Source organism: Molossus molossus, unplaced genomic scaffold (genome assembly GCF_014108415.1).
Source record: "Molossus molossus isolate mMolMol1 unplaced genomic scaffold, mMolMol1.p scaffold_m16_p_16, whole genome shotgun sequence".
In the NCBI taxonomy this organism is placed as follows: Eukaryota; Metazoa; Chordata; class Mammalia; order Chiroptera; family Molossidae; genus Molossus; species Molossus molossus.
In genome coordinates this window covers 67,279,491-67,299,156 of record NW_023425351.1, presented here as the reverse complement: position 1 = coordinate 67,299,156, position 19,666 = coordinate 67,279,491, and the positions used below count along the sequence as shown (strand labels likewise).

The 19,666-nt window shown below is 51.3% G+C and overlaps 1 protein-coding gene across 9 annotated transcripts in view; it reads left to right on the top strand.

Annotated features, from left to right (window-relative positions):
* The window catches only part of ASAP1 (ArfGAP with SH3 domain, ankyrin repeat and PH domain 1), a 234,359-nt gene that overhangs the window by 196,689 nt on the left and 18,004 nt on the right, over positions 1 to 19,666 (top strand). For 5 of the 9 annotated variants that reach the window (XM_036263727.1, XM_036263732.1, XM_036263726.1 and 2 more), the window contains 10 exons: positions 912 to 960; positions 4,053 to 4,231; positions 5,742 to 5,875; positions 7,946 to 8,037; positions 11,509 to 11,695; positions 11,911 to 11,996; positions 13,008 to 13,123; positions 13,254 to 13,321; positions 14,261 to 14,368; positions 16,448 to 16,676. In XM_036263727.1, the coding sequence (XP_036119620.1) occupies positions 912 to 960; positions 4,053 to 4,231; positions 5,742 to 5,875; positions 7,946 to 8,037; positions 11,509 to 11,695; positions 11,911 to 11,996; positions 13,008 to 13,123; positions 13,254 to 13,321; positions 14,261 to 14,368; positions 16,448 to 16,676 (1,248 nt within the window). The remainder of the gene's footprint in view (positions 1 to 911; positions 961 to 4,052; positions 4,232 to 5,741; positions 5,876 to 7,945; positions 8,038 to 11,508; positions 11,696 to 11,910; positions 11,997 to 13,007; positions 13,124 to 13,253; positions 13,322 to 14,260; positions 14,369 to 16,447; positions 16,677 to 19,666) is intronic. The other 4 variants (XM_036263734.1, XM_036263729.1, XM_036263733.1 and 1 more) reach the window with 1 other exon arrangement.

Below are 19,666 nucleotides of genomic sequence, written 5' to 3'. Positions count from 1 at the left end.
GCCAAGAACCTCTGGGTTTCAGAACCCTTAGGTTGTGGAACTATATAACTATAGTCATCAGTTATTGACTATCTAATACGGGCCAAGTTCTTTACATACGTTATTGCCAGTCGTCACAAAAGCCCTATCAGTGTGCTAATTGACAGAAACCTGAGGCTCAGAGAGGTTCAGTGACTTATACAAGGTCACACAGCATTAAAGCAGAGATTCAGTGAGACTCTCGGGCTCTGCCACGCACAGCACGTTCTCGGACGTGCGCACCATCTCCCTGGGAGTCAGGCACCGGACAGCCTGGAGCAGCGCACAGTGCGTGGCTGCCTAGTCGGTTAAGGTTCCTTTGACCTCAGTGCACTGAAGCATTCGAGCAGATTCTGGATTTTAAGAAAGCGCTTCCCTCTTAAACACCTGCCCAAACTATCGAAGTTGGGCCACTTCCTCCTTCCCTGGAGGTGACCTTCGGGCAGAGGGCCGGGCCTCTTCCTTGAAGCCCGATTCATGCGGAGAGCAGCCCAGACTTCTGCAGGCAGACGGGCCCGGGCATCAGCTGCCCTGCGCGCTAGGGGTCGTTCGGGAGGGCCACTGTCTGTCACAGGAAATGGTGAAAGGCAGGTTGAGTGGAAGTGAACTGCCTTGGCTGCTGGCCCTGACCACTCCTCTTCCCACCTCTCTCCGAGGTGCCAAAGTGTACGTGGTATTTGCGGTTAGTTCAGTGCATTCCTGTGACGCTTCAGAACAGTAGCATTGACCACGTGACTCGTGTAACTGCTCGCACAGAATGGCATAAACACGAAATAATTCTAGACCCCTACTCTTACCGGGGGGTGTTTTTGCTTATTTTTAGGAACTTGCAGAATTTCATTAGACCTGAAGTTATTCTGCTTTCTAAGGTTTCCCTTTTTTTTGTATTTCAGATAATAGGACGTATCACTTTCAGGCAGAAGACGAACAGGATTATGTGGCGTAAGTGGTTTGGGCTAACGGCACGGTGCCCCTCCGTCCTGTACAACCTGCGTGGCGATTCCCGTCGTGACTGAGCCCACTGCTGTGGTTCCCACGGTGCCTTCTCCCCTCTGGGCCCTCACGTGCTGCTCTCTGAGGTGCCCGGTAACCTGTGCCCCCTTCAAGACTCAGCTCAAGCCCGCCATCCCGGGGGCTTGCCCCTGCCCTCAGCCCGGAGCCTCTTCTCGGCCCTCTGTGGTCCCCTGGTTCGGTGTGAGCCCCTGGACACGCACGGGGTCTTCCTGTCTTGTGATCACCTCTGCTGCCCTGGGCGCGCTCAGTGTTCGGTGGCCGGATGCGTGAGCCAGGCTGCCTGGGTTCTGCTGCTGACAGTCAGGGGAGGCGAGCGCCTGGCCCCACGGAGCTGTGCGGGCAGGAGCCTCCTGGGGGAGAGCGAGCTCTGTGAAAGGGGGCCTGGGGGGGCTGGAACGCCACCCTCACCTGGGCAGGTGTGCGGCCTCAGGCAGCCTCCTCCTTTCCTGTCATCCCTGGGCCAGCACTGTCTCCCCTGCTCCTTCTGGTGGCCGTCGGGACTGCCGCTGTGCAGCTGGGGGCGGGCCTCTGTGTCAGGGCTGGCGGTTACGCCGCTCTGCGAGCCTGGCCAGTGTGGCTGACCACGGGGTCGCGGGTTCGATCCCTGGCCCATCAATCAGTGTGTCTTTCTCAGATCTATGTTTCTCTTCCTGTCTGTCTCCCTCCCTCCCTTCCACTCTCTCTAAAAATCAATGGGAAAATATCTTCAGGTGAGGATTAAAAAATAAATAAACCTTTTCGTAGTTCAGATTTTTAAGTCCCTATCTCATTGGTGGCACACAATAAATATTATTTTCTGTGCTTAATGATTTCCGTAGAGCCACAGAATTCGGCCCACACCCCGTTTCCTTGCCTGCACCCCTTTTCTCATCTAGGCTTCGGTCCCTTGTGTATAAAGTGTTAGAGGCCCTCACGCAGGCTGGTTGGAGGATTACATTTGAGAAATTGAAAGTCCTTGGCACATAGTAGGTATTTGCTGTGCTAAATAGGCAGACTGCCACACTGCTTACGGACAGCCGGGCCGAGTCCTGCAGCCAGCGACAACTGCAGCAGCCTCAGCGCCTCTGGTGACGCAGCGACCGGTTCTGTGGAATCCAGTCTCTCGAACTGTTTTCAACAAATCAGCTTCTAGTTTGTAACTTGAGACTCAACGATAGGAAAAATACAATTTAATTTAAGGCATTAAATGACCACCACCCTCCCTCCTCCCTACACTGTTGGTTTTGAGGTGCAGTTGTCTGCATCACAGCAGAAAAGCCAAGCTGTGCAAACGCTTCGCAGGACAACTGAAGGTGAGTGCCACCTAGAGTCAAAGGTGGGACCTGCAGGTCACGTACACCACATAATTTGGTGTGTCCTGTAATTCCCATTGCCTTCTCTATTACCAATGCGAGACCCTTTGTAGATAGCCCTTTGTTTCATGTCCATGTGATCCCACAAGACACCAGAAAAACCAGAGACTTAGTCCTGGGCATCCGTATTCTCTGCTGAGAACAGATACCGCCGGTCTGCGTAGGTAAGTGCAGACTGCGGTTTGGAAATGTCTTTCATTTCCTTCTTTAAAAAAAATAAAGTGGGCTCTTTTTCTTTATGCATAAAAGTAACGCAAGCTCCCTGTAGATGGGCGATTACAGAGAGTCACGGAGGCAGGCCGTCCCTCTACCCATTTTCTACATGAGCACTAGGACAACCAATACTACTATTTTACACATTTCCTTCTAGCCTTTTTTCTTTTCCTCAAACAAAAACACATAATCCATACATACATTTAAATTTGAGGTTAGCCCTGGCTGGTTTGGCTCAGAAGTTGGAGCGTCAGCCTGTGGACCGAGGAGTCGCAGGTTCAATTCTGGTCAAGGGCACGTACCTCGGTTGCGGTTTGGTCCCTGGCCCTGGCCGGGGCGTGCAGGAAGCCACCAGTGGATGTCTTTCTCTCATGTCAGTGTTTCTTCTCTTTCTCTCTCTCTCTCCCTTCTTCCCTCCCCCCTCCCTCTCCCTTTCTCTCTTCCCTTTTCTCCCTCTCCCCCTCCCCTTTTCTCCCTCCCTTCTACTCTATCTGAAAATAAATGGAAAAATTTCCTTGGGTGAGAATTTAAAAAAACAAATTGGGGTTATATCATATAACAGTTTTTCCTGTTTGTTTCACAAAACATTATATGATGAGCGTTTCCCCAGTATCATTCAAAAATTAGTTAAAAACTTAAATTTTAATACCTGGATAACTATTCCACTTTGTGGTTATTTCATGCTTTATTAATTAGCCCCCTATTGTTGGGCATTTAGATTACTTTATGCAGAGGTTGGTGGCAGTGGTTTGTTTTTGTTTTTTTTTTCAATACATACTGTGATCGTACTGTGTACATAATTTAATAGCCTTCACTTTTTATTTTATATTAAAATACCAGCATGTTTCCATGTTAATATACCTTTTTTATAAACATAAATTTTCTTTTTTTTAAATTATTATTTATTTTAGAAAGAGCGAGAAACATTGATTTGTTGTTCCATTTATTCACGTACTCATTGGTTGATTCTTGTATGTGCCCAGACCGGGGATCGAACCTTCAACGTTGGAGTGTGGGGATGATACTCTAAGCAACGGAGCTACCCTGCCAGAGCTCATACGCATCTATTTTCATGGCTGCTAATGAAATGCTGTTTATTTCCATCCCCACTGCCCTCGCTGACTTGGCCTCCTGCCCTTTCTCACCAGTTCTTTCTTATCCTCGCCTTGGGTTGGTCCCTCGCTGAGTCCTCTTCCTTCTGACACCCACTGTGTTCTGTCCAGATGTTCGTGCACGTCCTCAGGGACAGTGACCTTGACCTCTCTCCTCTGCTCCTCTCCCCTCGCCCATCCCTGCGATGTTGCTTTCCATTCCTTCACCCTCTTTCCTTCAGGTCTAATTTCTCTCCTTTTCTTCTCACTTCATTGTGACAAGGGAGTGGTTATTTCTGGTGAAAACGGACGTGTTGCAGTGTCAGGAGTAAACAGTGTCTCCTTCCTCCTGTTTCGACAACAGATGGATATCGGTGTTGACCAACAGCAAAGAAGAGGCCCTGACCATGGCCTTCCGTGGGGAGCAGAGCACCGGGGAGAACAGCCTGGAAGACCTGACCAAAGCCATCATCGAGGACGTCCAGCGGCTCCCTGGCAACGACGTCTGCTGCGACTGTGGGTCGGCAGGTACTTATCCCCAAAGTGAGCTGGCTTGTTAAACGTCTTTTCTCTTCCTGTGGCAGATAAATGAGCTCGTAACTTAAGATCCTTACTTCCTTACGGACACACCCAGCACGTGTTCCCAGCGTGAATGGCCCATGCTGTTTGCTGTACCTGGAGAGCTCACACCTGCTCTCCTGCATGAGATGCCACCTGTCCTAGTGAGGTCCAGTTCAACGACACCGTGGACAGTATGGAGAGAGCACTGGGCATGGGTCCACCGGCCTGACGCTCCCAGCCTGAATGACCTCGCGCCGCATCCCTTTACGTTCTGACCGTCAGTTGTCTCGTTCTAGCAATGGGGAGATAAACCTCGTTCTTACGAAGGTGCAGTGCAATAGTATGTATGGTGGCTGGCGCAGTACTGTTCTTCCTGCCTGCTGGGAACTCCCAACCTCTCCGTCAGCTGTCACCCCCCAAACTTCCGTCTCCAGATAGCACCTGTGCTCCCTAGACATTGGCAGCAGCTCACAGCTGCTAAGTGCTTCGTAAGGAGCGTGCTAGTTGTCTTGTTTAGGCTGTCTTACTGCATCCTCACAAGTTCTGGAGGAACATCCTAATATTGTCTCCATTTTTCAGAGGAGAACACGGGGGGGCGGGGCTCAGAAGTTAGGTGACTGTCCTAAGGTCACACGTCTAACGGGTCAGAACATAATGCAAACGTATGGCCCTTAAGCATTGTAATCCAATAAGTTTTTCCTGTGCGACACGCCGTAGACACCTCAGACACACGTGTCCCGTTTCCTGCTCCTTCCATGACGTGTGATTGTGGCTCCCGTCTTATCACACTGTTTGTTCTCTAACAAGCTATCAGTGTGTATCACAGTCCCTTGGCTGAGCTGCAAGCATTTATTTCTTCCATTGAAGTCGTGATAACGGCAGAGGAGTGCTGAATACTCAGGATTAACCAGTGAGAGAGAAACTCGCCCCAGAGAGAGACCCCTGGAGGCCGGGGGGACAGGAATGTTTGTGCCTAGTGCTCTGGGGCCTGGGGTGGCGGAAGCGGCCCGGGCTCTGGAAGAAGCGTGCTGTTCAGCGTCTGCAGCTCTCACCAGACGTGCGGTGACCCGGACGGTGGCTGCACGGAGCCGTCGCTGGAGGTTAAAGATGGCATGGAGCCCTGTCCCTGGTGACCTGCACGGCACTGCCAGGGACGCTGCTGCTTGCTGAGGGCGCCTCTCAAGGCCTGCGGGTGCCTCGTGGGACCTTGCAGAGTCCTTCTCACATTTCCCAGGAATGAAGAACTAATTTTGTTTTCAATTCAGTATTGAAAGCAACATTTTAAAAATGCGTCTTATCACACTGTTTGTTCTCTAACAAGCTATCAGTGTGTATCACAGCCCCTTGGCCGAGCTGCAAGCATTGATTTCTTCCATTGAAATCGTCCCCCTATAATTCTTTAAAGTTTTACTATTGTTTTAGCTTCCTCTGTGGTTGGCACGCTAAAATTAGATACCTTGTTTGTTCATTGTCTTCAAAATCCTTTCCACAGAACCCACCTGGCTTTCCACCAACTTGGGCATTTTGACCTGTATAGAATGTTCCGGCATTCACCGGGAAATGGGCGTGCATATTTCTCGCATCCAGTCTTTGGAACTAGACAAACTAGGAACTTCTGAACTCCTGGTAAGTCGTGGCCTGCACTTTGGAAGAAAGCTTTGAGTTTATTGTTGTGACTATATTGATTGTTGTGACTTTGAGGTTTTTGTTTCTGCTTCTTACAAAGAATCCGGATCCCTGAATTTTGTTTCATTTGCATATTTAAATGTAAATTTTGTGGTACGTAATGCTGACTGTTTCCGTTTCCTGTGTGAAGAACTGGTGAATCATATATTTCCATAATTAGTTCCCCAAACTGGCTCTTTTCTTCTGGGGTGGGCTTTTTCGAAGCTGCTTTTTTCTTTCAGAATCAGTTTTATTCGATTCACTAAAAAGCAGTAAAGGGAGGTAGGCGTTGAACTCACGTGTTTGCTTTACCTGGGGGCTTTTGTTACTAAAAATAATGACTAAAGAGTTTTTCTCTATTTTTACTGTTCGTAAGTTTCTAAACATACAGGTGAACTGAGAGTGGCCTATTAGCTGCTGTCCCAAAACCAACCCCCCCTGACCCCGTGACTTCTTTAGGTCGTGAGGGGAACTGTGTGGCGGTGTGGGCTTACCTGTGTAATATGGAAGGGTGTGCACACGCAGATGTGCTCATCAGTCTCCCCTCCCCGCCCTGGCTCACCCAGACTTGGAGCCCTGCTCACGTCCCGGTGGAATTGTCCCCACAGCACACAAATAGAGGCGGAGAAGGCCCCCAGGCATCTCCCATGATGCCTTGTGGTTATAGCCCTGTCTTGCGTGATTTGAACTGGTGCAGACATGTGCATTCAAGCCTACCTCCCTTTACTGCTTTTTAGTGAATCGAATAAAACTGATTCTGAAGGAAAAAAGCAGCTTCGAAAAAGCCCACCCCAGAAGAAAAGAGCCAGTTTGGGGAACTAATTATGGAAATATATGATTCACCAGTTCTTCACACAGGAAACGGAAACAGTCAGCATTGTGTACCAGTGGGAGAGTCTTTCTGCCACAGCGAGCGTGGTGGAGTGAAACAGACTCTGCCTTAGACTGGTGGGCTGTGAGCACACCCGAGCGAGGCTGGAGCTCCACCGATCTGAAAGCCCAGCTCATCACTAACCTTGTCGGGGGGAAGTACCCCAAAGTCAGGGGAGCCAATCACCAGCCAAGCCGCTGTCGTCTGGGCATCATGGAGCCGTGACGGCCGGCCTTACACTGGAGGAGCCCTTTGATTTAGGACACGTTCAGAAAGCATACTGACCCTGGGCTCCCTCGTCACTTCAGGATTGTAGAGAGAAGGCTCAGAGTAATCCCTGAAACGTCCTTCTTTAGCATGGAGATAGCGTCACCCCTTGATCAGTGAAGCCCAGTTTGACAGCTAGAGATGGGGAAAGTCCCAGTCCGAAACACTTGTCGTGTGACACACTAAAGATCTGCCCCGAGACCTGATGGCATGACTATTTCTTAAACTTCACGTTGATCCCAAAATTACCCGAATGACCAAAGGACCTTCAAGATACAGATTTTTGGAAGGGTCTTGAACCCAGAAGCAGAATGCTTACTGGGGCCTCTTCATTATTTGCCTGTGCCCCAAATATAAAGGAATCCTAGTTTTTCATCTGTCCAATGAGAGTAAATTTGCTCAATCTAAAAGTAGGCAGCTGAAAGCTACTGTCGCTCATTAAGCATTTGCCTTGGGTTCATATGTGGGCGTGTGTGTGTGTGTGTGTGTGTGTGTCCACATCCAGATTGTGTGTGTGTGTCCACATCCAGATTGTGTGTGTGTGTCCACATCCGGATTGTGTGTGTGTGCGTCCACATCCGGATTGTGTGTGTGTGTGTGTCCACATTCTTTTGTGTTCTAGCGTGTATCGCACTGTTTTTGTAAAAATGATTAGTTTTCTTATCATGGTCCTGCAGTCCGTTAGCTCCTCCAGGAGGGAACGGGGTTCCCATCTCCGTGTTCCCAGTACTCAAGCCTGGCACATCGTAAGTGCTCAGCAGATAGTTGTTGACCCTGGAGAGCTGGTTTGTATTCTGAGTCAAGTGACTATTCAGAAATCTCAAGATCAAATAATAGGAAACGTTTAAACCAGTAGTAACAAATTTGCCACGCTGCGTCTGTTTACATTGCAGCTGGCCAAGAATGTCGGGAACAGTAGTTTTAACGATATCATGGAGGCAAATTTACCGAGCCCGTCACCAAAACCCACCCCGGCAAGTGATATGTAAGTACTTCTGACATACTGAATTCTTTACCATCTGTCATTATTTCAACCCTCCCCCAAAACTTCTTAGTGGTTATATCATCCCCCTCCCCCAGAGGAAACCCCATTATAAGGAAAAAGAGCGAAGAAGCGTCTTTGGACACGTGTTTCTGGAATGCACAGGTGAGTGTCAGCATCACCTTCCCCAGGGAGTCACAGTGACTCCGGAGGACAAATCTTCACAAGGACAGACTCCCTCCCAATCACGGCAGGTTGTGGTGGATGAGAGACCCACGGAGCTGTGGGCGATGCCCGTCACCTGGCCGAGGCCCAGACGCTCAGCAGCCCGGCGGCCAGGCTGTGGGGAAGCAGGCGTTCTAGAGTCCGCCCGTGTGGCTGGCGGAGTGCAGGCGGCACGCTGCCTGAGGACCAAACTCGCCATGGTCGTCACTGCTGGGGGTGTACTTGCCTTGGAATCATAGGTCCACTTCTGGAAGTTTATTCCTGCTTCATGAAAGAGCAAGTGTTCGTCTGTAGGCAGCTGATGAAATAGTTTATGGTCTAGCTACACAACTGCATATGAGAAGAAGGCCGCTGCTTATGTCCTGGTTTGGGGTGCTCTCCAGGGTTACGGCTAACGTAAGAAAGCAAGGCTCAGGGCTGTACAGAACATGCTGCCTTCGGCCCTGGCGATGTGGCTCAGTGGGTTGGGTAGCATCCCCTGCACCGAAAGGTTGCCAGGTCGTTCCATTTCTAGTGAGGGCACGTGCCTGGGGTTGCTGGCTCGATACCCAGTAGGGGGCGTGCGGGAGGCAACCAGTCGACGTGTCTGTCTCACGTCGATGTTTCTCTCTCTCCCTTACTCTCTCTCTCTTTCTACCTGAAGATAAATAGAAAAATATCCTCGGTGAGGATTAAAAAAAACAAACAAAAAAACAAAGTCAGGAATTGACTCTTGTGTATATTTGCTGATGAATCCCTCACTTTTGAACTCTCACTGTTTACTCTCTAGACTCAGACACCAAATAGATTTGGTCAGTGACAAACACATAAACATACATGTATTTGAAATTGTGTTTGCTTGAAGAAAACACAGGAAATACACAGTAAATTTAAGTGCTTAAACTGGGGTAGGTGTAAGTGTGAGACCCCTCAATAAAAACATTTTTTTAAAAATATGGTTTTAGCCCTGACCAGTTTAGAGCATTGGCCTGTGAACCAGAGAGTCCTGGGTTCGGTTCCCACTAAGGGCATGTACTTTGGTTGCAGTTTGTCCCTGACCCCGGTTGGGGTCATGTGGTTGGCAACCACTCGATGTGTCTCTCTCACATCCATGTTTCTCTCTCTTCCTCCTGCTCTGTCTGAGGATGGATGCAAAAATGTCCTCAGATGAGGAATGAAAAAAATATATATATATATATTATTTTTATTGATTTTAGAGAGGAAAGGAGAGAGAGTAACATCGATGATGATGGAAACATCCATCAGCTGCCTCCTACGCACCTCCTACCAAGATTCAAGCCCGCAGCCCAGGCCCGTGCCCGTCCAGGAATCGAACAAGCAGCCTCTGCAATGGGGTGACGCTCAGCGAGCTGAGCCACACTGGCCAGGGCTCCATAAATACTTTGCAAGTCAGTTTTATTTTTGAGTCATGTGAATCTTCAAAAATGTGTACATTGGCCCTGGCCGGTTTGGCTCAGCGGTTAGAGCGTCGGCCTGCGGTCCGGAGAGACCCGGGTTCAGTTCCCGCTAAGAGCACGTACTTCGGTTGCAGTTTGTCCCCGGCCCTGGTTGGTCATGCGGGTGGCAGCCACTCGTTGTGTCCCTTCACGTCGATGTTTCTCTCACTCTCTCTCTCTCTTCCTCTCTCTCCCTCCCACTCTATCTGTACAAAAAATGGAAAAATGTCCTCGGGTGAGGATAAAAAAAAAAAAAATGTTTACATTGAACTGGCACTTAAAATTGTTTAATACTGACCTAATCTAGGGGCATCTGGCTTCACAACGGTGTTCAAGTGTTGATCTGGCACAGAGACTTCGGTGTCTCTTGTACGCTAATGAGCACAAGTTATAGAAAATGAAGGCTTTAAGGACAGCCTGTCTGGGTCTCAGTTTCCTTACCTTTTAAAAGGCAGAGTTAAAAATTAAAAATTGAATTGCCATTTGACCCAGTGATCCCACTCCTAGGAATATACCCTAAGAAACCTGAAACACCAATCAGAAAGACTATATGTACCCCTATGTTCATAGCAGCACTATTTACAATAGCTAAGATTTGGAAACAACCCAAATGTTCATCAGAGGACGGATAAAAAAGCTGTAGTACATATACACAATGGAACATTATGCAGCTGTAAGAAAGATCTCTTATCCTTTGAGACAGCATGGAAGGACCTGGAAAGTATTATCCTAAGCGAAACAGGCCAAACAGAGAAAGACAAGTATTATACGATCTCACTTATTTGTGGAATATAATGAACATAACAGTCTGAGGAATGGGGTAGTCCCAGAGACGTGCAAGTGGGGTACAGACTGACAATCCCCAGAAGAGGGGTTGGTGGGGGAGAGATAAACCACAGAACTTATATACATGTGTGGATGAACAATGGACAACAAAGCTGGGGACAGGGCAGGGAGGGGGGAGGGAATCAGTGGGGGGAAAAAAGAGAAACATCTGTAACAAAAATAAATTAATTAATTAAAAACAAAAAAAAGAAAGAAAAATCTCTTATCCTTTGAGACGACATGAAAGGACCTGGAAACTATTATCCTAAACGAAACAAGCCAAGCAGAGAAAGACAAGTATCATATGATCTCACTTACTTGTGAAATATAATGAACATAACAGTCTGAGGAACAGGGTAGTCCCAGAGACATGGAAGTGGGGTACAGACTGACAATCGCCAGAAGGGAGGGGGGATAAACCACAGAACTTATATGCATGTGTGCATAACCAATGGACATGGACAGCAAAGCTGGGGACAGGGCAGGGAGGAAGGGGGAGGAGGGTGTCAATGGGGGAAAAAGGAGAAACATCTGTAACAAAAATAAGTAAAATAAATAAATAAAGTGCAGAGTTATGTCAGATGACTAAACTCTTTTCCGTGACGCTCTGAAAACTTTTCGTTGGTCTTTTAGCATTGCATTAACTTCCTCGGGTTTTCCTTTGCTTCATCTGCTGAAGTGGTCTGAGTTTGAAGAAGTAGCAAAGAGCAGGCTTCTCGTGCTGCTGCACAAGGTAGAAAAGCAGGCAGCTGGGGTCTGCGTGCCCGTTAACGTAACTGGACGTTGCCTGCACGTTCTCGTCAGTATGTCCCAGGCATTCATTCTGTCTCTGTTGGAATAACTCGGTCTGAAACCTGGTGTGTTTGAATGTTGAAAAGAAGTGTCTTAATTAAAATAACTCTTCTCCGAGAGAACTGTCGATCTGCAAAAATACAAACCTTTCTTGGCTCTGGGAAAATAAAGACCCTCCTTGTTTTGCTGTATTTAGGACGGCACGAAAAGAATATATTACGGCAAAGTATGTGGATCACAGGTTTTCAAGGAAGACCTGTTCCTCTTCATCAGCTAAACTGAACGAATTGCTCGAGGCCATCAGGTCAAAGGACTTACTTGCACTAATTCAAGTCTATGCGGAGGGCGTAGAGCTCATGGAGCCGCTGCTGGAGCCGGGACAGGTGAGGCTCCCTGAAACCACAGGACCCGTTTCCGGGATGACTCGGGTTATTATAACGGGTCTGGTCCTTTGAGGGGCCCTGGCTAACTCAGGACAGTTTGAGAGTGAACGGGGGTGCTATCAGTAATTACTTTGGAGTAACTGATGTAAAGGAAACTGCTGGAGACAGAGCAGGACATGTGATCTCCCTGTTTATACTTGTCCTGCCCTTTCTAGGAGCTCGGGGAGACAGCCCTTCATCTTGCAGTCCGAACTGCAGATCAGACGTCTCTCCATTTGGTCGACTTCCTTGTTCAAAACTGGTACGGTTCTTATTTGCTCTGAATGCGCCTCGTGAGTTAACAGACCAGTCCAGTCAGTGGCCTAGGTCCGGGATCAGCAAGCGTTTTCTGTAAAGAGCCAGATACTGTTTTAGGCTGTGCAGGCCGTGAGGTCTCTGTCGCAGCTGGTCAACTCTGCCATTGGGGTATGAAAGCAGCCCGCAGCGGTATGCAGATGAGTGGGCGTGGCCACGTTCCAATAAAACTTTATTTATAAAAACAAATGAAGGGCCTGATAGAGCTATGGTTCCCCAACTCCTGGCCTAGGTAAATGTAAAATCCTGCCTCTAGGTCTAAACGTGCTGCACAGTGGTGGTTAAAAAGAGAAGGTTTAACAGGGCAGGTCCACACCAAGTTCACAGTCAGGCAGTAGTGTATGTGGCTGACTCCGGAGCTAATTCAAGCTTGGGACGTACTTACAGGAGCATGATACTCAACACAGGCGGTTTGGACTTGCTGGATTCTCTGGGGTAGCTCTGTAAGCCACAGCGTATGACGAGGAACTGGAGCGCATCTAAAGGAGAGTGGGCGAGACCTTAGGGCGCTCGAACCCACATCTGACGCAAGCCAAGTGGCAGGAATGCCCGAGCCCCTTGGGGGCAGCATTCAGAGCACTGGCTCCAGACACGCGTTGCCTGTGCTTACAGCCCTGCTCCATCGTCCGTGTCTTGATCATCTTGAACGCGAGCCCTTCGTTCTCTCTCTCTGAGTGTTTTCATCTGTAAAATACAAGTTTTACAACCATCAGGTGGTTGTGAGATGAAATGAGCTAAGTCATGGAAAGTTAAGAGACAGTGTCTGGCTCGTAGTCTGCACTCAATAAATGCCGACTGTTATTGTCAGAAGTTGCTTATACATTTGGGTGTCATGTTAGAAACATCAAAACTTCGTAACAAACAAGTCTGAAATTGACTCAGCTGCTAGCATAGAAGTAAGTGGTCGCTCTGCAGTGTTGAGCTGGAGAGTCATTTTTCCTACCGATGTGATTTCCAGTGGGAACCTGGACAAGCAGACGGCCCTGGGGAACACGGCGCTGCACTACTGCAGCATGTACGGGAAGCCTGAGAGTCTGAAGCTGCTGCTGCGGAGCAAGCCCACCGTGGACGTCGGTGAGTGCGGCCGGGGCGTGTCTGCCGCAGCTGAGATTTGCACGTTGCACTGGCCTCTGATCACGGGTTCTTGCCTTTTTGAGGTCTGTCCTGGATAATCATGCCCGTGTGTTTTCCCCCACGATTTTAGTGAACCAGGCTGGAGAGACTGCCCTGGACATAGCCAAGAGACTGAGAGCCACCCAGTGCGAAGATTTGGTAAGCAAACGTGGAGGTGGGGTGTCTAGTAGAGAGCAACGACTTGAAATGTATTCTCAGAAACTGCTCAAAGCAGCAGATGTTTTTTTTTTTTTTTTTTTACATTGGTTAAAAAAATTCCAGCCAGCTCTGTGGCTGCGTTTGAAAAAATGATGGATGTGCCTTCCCCTCCGTCTGAGTGCAGCTGTGACGAGGAGCGGGGAGGCAGCTGACAGGTGCTTCTACCAGACGGGCTTGTGGAGCGAGGCCGCTGGGCTCTCACAGCTGGACAGTAAAGATGACTTCCTTGGGCAGCCAGTTCCAAAACCTGGGCACGCGAAGTTCAGGCTGCAGCGGTTTTCCAGATGTTAGACACGCTCCTCTCCCCTCTCCATGCTCCGTGCTCTCTACCTGTTTGGATCTCACTGGTCCGTGCTCACAGCTCCCGGCCTTAGCAGAACACGATTCTCTAGACCATGGGAACGGTGCAGATGGGAAAGATAAATTGCATTCCCCTGAGTTTCTGCAAAGTGCCGAGTTCCAGGCCCGCAGCGGTGCAGTTCCCTTCCTGCAGGGCGCCTTTGAAGGCGTGCTGGTCATCCCGCCCTGTCTGGGACAGAAGCGTGGGCGCGGGTTGACCCGGAACGGTCTGAACTCAAAGGCCACCCCCCTCACATTTCACTAACCCTGATTTTTGCCCTCCAGCCAAGGATTTGTAGTTTCGAGACCCTTTTTAATAATATTTAGGAAGCTTTACAGTTGGGGAGAAGTTGGGTTACCAAGCGGACAGAGTCTCGAGCCTGTCTGCTGGCGGCCCAGCCTGCACGGCCGAGCTCAGCTTGCAACGCAGCCGCCGGCGCTTGGCTTGGAACCGGGAACCGGCTGGGGTCTGCTCAGTGTTTCTGTCAGGTAGGAGTGTTCGGCGTCTGAGTTACAACGGACGCCCGCTGTCGCTTTCAGCTTTCCCAGGCTAAGTCGGGGAAGTTCAACCCACACGTCCACGTAGAATACGAATGGAACCTTCGGCAGGAGGAGATGGACGAGAGCGATGATGATCTGGACGACAAAGTGAGTGTGAATGACGCCTCTGAATTTCTGAGTGCGTCTCCTGGCTTTTCTGCGCTTTGTAGACAAGACTCATTCTCTGTGAGGTTGTTTCGGCCTTTTGGCCTGATGTACCAGGGCCCTTTTCTTGGCTCAGACTTTGCTCCTGGTTGGGTATCACGTAACAGCTGTATCAGTCAGGGATCTCCGGAGAAACAGAACCAATAGGCTGTGTATCCATAGAGAAAAAGCATGGAATTTATTTTAAGGGATTAGCACACACACTCATGAGGGCTGACAACTCCAGAATTTATGGGGCGGGCTGGAATCCCAGCAGGCTGGAGTCCAAAGTCCTTCTCAGTGGACCTCCGTCTTGTCTCTGAAGCCCTTCAACTGGTTGGCTGAGGCACCCACATGCTGGAGGGTCATCCCCTTTACCCCAAACCTAAATGTCAATCACACTGAAAAATACCATCACAGCAACTAGGCTGCTATTTGGCCCAATACCTGGGTACCGCGACTTAGCCAAGTTGATACATAAAATTTGCCATCAAAACAGCTGAGGAATAAAGAATAAGTTGTCATTTATCCAGCGCCTGCATATGGACGAGGCAGCAATAGGCACGTCGCCCGTGTCCCATCAGGTTGCCCTCACCAAACACCCACTGTGCTGTGCCCCCACATGCATGCCCCCATGCTACAGAAGAGAAAACTAGCACACACGACATTTTGCAACAAAGCGTCAGAGCTGGTCTCTGGTTAAACCTCCTGTCTGACTCCCTAGATAGTTCTCAGTAACTTCTGGAGTTTCGCTCATGTCGCTTTCATTGGATGGGTGTTGAGTGAGTCCTCTCTGCCAGGCGGGAGTAAAGAATGGTCAGAGATGGTCATACGAAGATATCCTGGAGGCGTTCGCCACCTGAAGAAGAGATAAGCTATCATACAGGGGACAACCCTATAAGAGGAGTTGTGGGAAGATGTGCTCAGAGGACAGAGCAGGTGCCTCAGCCTCGGCAAATGGTGGAGACCTCAGCAAGGAAGTGGAGTTGGAGATGGGCCTCCAAGGGTAGGGAGGAGCTTGCCAGGCAAGGGAGTGAAGAGGAATGCGTCCTTCCAGGAAGGGAGGACAGCATGTGCAAAGGCCCAGGGGTCATGCTGGAGCCTGGACGTCTGGGGAAAGGTCAGAAGCACAGTGTGTGAGGCAACCTTCATGTTGGCGGGTGGAGAGAGGCAGCAGGCTGTCCTGCAGGGCCAGGCAGCCCTGATCAGGAAGGGCATTCTGGGCCACGTTGGACCTTTCGGCTTTGGATAAAGCCAATTAATTTTCATATTAATCACCAGTAGCAGTGAGGAGCCAACAGATTTCTTGTCGGAAGAGCGAGGCTTCCTGCCGCTCTGGTGGTAATGTGGAGAACGGGCTGGAGTCGGAGGGCAGGAACCGGGGCTGTTCAGGCGGCCAGTGCTTCATGGGGGCCAGTGGGTCCTGCACCGCGAGCGGGTCCGAGGGATCCTTCTGAGCTCTCCATGCACGCCCTGGTGGGGGCTCTGCCTGACATGAGGCTCCCCACTTGGAAAGTTGCGTGGATGCTACAGCTGCCACCAGAGGGGCAAACACGGGGCCCCTCGTGGCAGTGGAAAAGGGTTTGAGTCCCAGAGGTCGGAGATGCACCTGCGGTCAAGCCAACGGCACTAGTGTCCATCGAAGCCACGGGTGTGGGTGACACCGCTTCCTCAGAGGGGCAGGATGAGGGCAGAGGCGAGGGTCGAGGACGTCAGCTGGAGGTTGAACAGAAAGGGACGTGGAGTGTAGTCAGTATAGGTGGGCGGGCGTCTGTTCAGATGTTAGTGAAAGTGCCCTGCACCCGGGGGGTCAGTGATTAAAAGTTAAATCTGACTGGACCTTATGCTTCTGATCACTGACCAGTGCCTCCTCATAGTGACCCTGGTAATGGGGACATGGGAACCCCAAGTGTAACGTCTGCGTCCTTCCCTGGTACTGGGTCGTCGTGGGGACCTCAGGGAGCCCAGGTTCCCGCCGCAGCCGCCCTGCCGTGGGGTCTTGGTCATTATCTCGCCCCCTGAACCTCTGCTCTCCCCTGCCAGCCGAGCCCTGTCAAGAAGGAGCGCTCACCGCGACCGCAGAGCTTCTGCCACTCCTCCAGCATCTCCCCCCAGGACAAGCTGTCGCTGCCGGGGCACGGCACTGCGCGGGACAAGCAGCGGCTGTCCTACAGCGCCTTCACCAGCCAGACCTTCGCCTCCGCCAGCACAGACTCGCCCACGTCACCCACCTCGGAGGCGCCTCCACTGCCTCCTAGGAACGCCGGCAAAGGTACGGGCTGGAGAAGGGGCTCGTGACTGCGTCCTGAAAGCCGGGAGCCCCCGCCCGGGGTAGAAGGGGCAGGTGCACTGAGTAGCAGAGGGTGGAACGGGATGCCAGCACCAGCAGCAAGAGAGACGGCGTTGTGGGCACCCCGCACGCATTCTCTCTGCGAGCCTCACGGCATCCTGTCTGGGATGTGCTTTGTGCCCATTTCACAGATTCGGAAACTGAGGCTTAAGGAGGTAGAGTGGCTTGTCCAGGGTCATGTAGCTGGTGAGTGGTAGAGTTGAGATTCAGTCCAAGGTCCAGCTGGGGTCCAAAACCTGGGCTCTTTCCTCTTTAATACAGGATGGGTTTTCAGTTCTTTGAAAAGTGCCTTTTCTCTACACTAACACGCCTCTTTTCTGACAATGTTAATAGCAGTCGTGGTATTTAGAGTTATGGGGCCTCGGGGGCTCTAAGCCCAGCCCTTCTCCTGTCCCGGTCACGATGAGGTGGGTGCTACAGTTGCTGCCTTGTGCGAACAAGGGGACAGCGGTTCAGAGATGCTGAGTCAGTGACCTCAAGCCCTCAGCTGTTGCGGATGCTAACCAGGGCCTGTGCGACCTGAGCCCACCCTCCTGCGGCACCTACGGCAGCATCTTTCTCAGAGGAGGTGACAGGCAGCATGTCCGGTGCCTCCACGGGGCTAGTGCTGGGGGCTGGTGGTCCCCCGCCCTGCTCTCTGTCAGCAAAGTGCTCCTCGTGTCCAGTCCTCAGAGACGGCCCTGCTCGGGAAGTCAGTGTGTTCCCAGGACGGGGACAGATCGGGGCTCAGCAGTGCCAGCATCAAAGGGTCCCCCCAGCCAGGGGGAAGCTGAGAGGTCCCCCGAGCTGCCACTTCGGGGTGGTTCTCAGCCAGTGCATCCCAGCGCAGGGCTGCCCTCTGTGCCCATTGTGCCCACTCAGGTTCCAGCGCCTCCCCGACACAATGCCGGGCCTATGGGAGTCACACTGGGGCTATTTTCTGGGAAATGTGAGCTTTATTCAAAACAGAGTTTTTTCAGAGCTTATTCTCCATTGAGATAGCGTTATGAATGGGAGCTGTGTTCTTAGACCCCAAATGGCCCCGTGGATCATAAAATAACGGAGGAAAGTTACATTAAGGCTTTGGCTTGAACAGTTCTCATCTAAGGTAGCCAGGGACCGTGACAGTGGGCAGCACGCGGAGCAGGAGTTGACCCCTCCAGGGCGTTCTTACTGTCCACAGGACAGCACGTCTCTGGAAAGGGCGTGCAGGTCCTTTGTAAGCCGCCCGCGCTGGGTCAGGTTTTAGCTGTGCCCTGGGGGAGCGCTGGGTGCTGCTCACCGGGACAGTGATACTCCCGCCGGGGCAGCCAGGCGAGAGCGCAGCTTCCCCTTCCAGCCTGAAAGAGGACCGGCCGTGGGAAACCTCCGGGCCAGATAGAATGGTGGAAGAAACTATGTGAAGGGGTTCATCTCCCCTAATTCCGGCCGCCGGTGTCACAGTGGTGACCTAGCCCGACTGGCAGGGCCTCTCCCTGCTCAGAGAGCCCAGGTCCCTGAGAATCTGGAAGGTCTGTGGGGGACAGGGACACCCAGTCCTGGGCCGAGAGGATCCCTCAGCCCCCCCCTGTAATTTTATCTCGAGGGGACACAGAAACCCACAAAATAAACTCTCTGACTCAATGCCAAGCTTCTCTCTCCTGCCTGGAATGGATTCCAACTAGCTCTTGACCAAAGGCCCAGGAGACAAAGACCAAATTTATTTAATGAACCAGCTGCCGAGACAAGTCCTCAGGACTTGGCCATCGTGACTGTGGTCGGCTAAGGATGGCTGCCCCCCGCCATGTACTTAATTGGAAAGAAGTCTCCCTGCTAAAATCCGGGTGTCCTAGACCGCGTATAGAGGCCACCGGTCAGGGGTTGGCCTGTGCTGGTGAGACACAGGGGCACAGCCTTCTGGTGACGTTTCTAAGGGACTTGAAATAGGAGGCATGTCCTGCCGTAGCTGGGCTCACGTGCCCGTGACTTTGGACAGCGGTAACGTTTCGAATGGGGCACTTAGAAGACGTTGTTGGAGATCAGCTGATGCTCTGTGCAGAGAGAACTCCCCTCTGTTTTGTAGCCCAGAACATTTCTTCCATTTCATTCTGTGGAACTGATGGACGCATTTGCACGAGAAGGAGGGTGTCATGTCTCCGCCACTGGGCTTGTCTGTCTCCGCGGGGGCACAGCGGAGGCCTCTGCATGGAGGTCACTGTGACGGCTCTGCGGGTAGGGGTCTGAGGGGCGGGGCTGCTGGGGAGGGGAACAGACACTCCTGTTCAAGTCCCCGCTAATCAGAGAAGGACTGGGGGAGCAGCAGAAGCACTCTGAATCCCGCTCAGTAGTCTTTTCGGGAAACTCCAGCTGCCTCATCGAAACGCAAGGAAGTTAGACTTGAACTGCCTTCGAGCCTGTGCTTGGGCGGAGCTGTGAGCAGCGGGGCTCAGCAGCTCGGAGCCAGAGCCCAGCATCCAGGAGCCTCCGAGGGCAACAGCGGCTGCCGCGCCCCCACGCAGGGAGGCCCCTCCGAGCGTGCAGAGGCCTCGCTGCTGCAGCAGCCCCCTGCCCCGTCCACGCTCCTACGGCTCGAAGTCCTCGGGCCTGCCCGCCTTGGCTTGGTTCTCCTCTGTGAACTAAAATCAGGTCACGGAGCAGGATGTGTGAGAAGGATGCTGGAAGACCAGCCCGACCCCCAGCCCGTCGTCCAGTGAGGGGAACTGAGCCCTGGAAGGCTAAGGAACCACAGGTCACTCAGTGGCTGAAAGAGGACAGAAAATTAAAATGGGCCTAGGCCGTGTCAAGCCAGACCTTCTAGTTTCTTCTTTTGCATGTTGGGGAAGATGGTCCATCTCTGTCTTGCTCTCCTGGTGGAGTTGTCATCGGAAGCCAGGGAAACAGGCCGTGGAGAAAGATTTCGTGAAACGCAGATCCCTGAGCTACTGCGAGAGCTC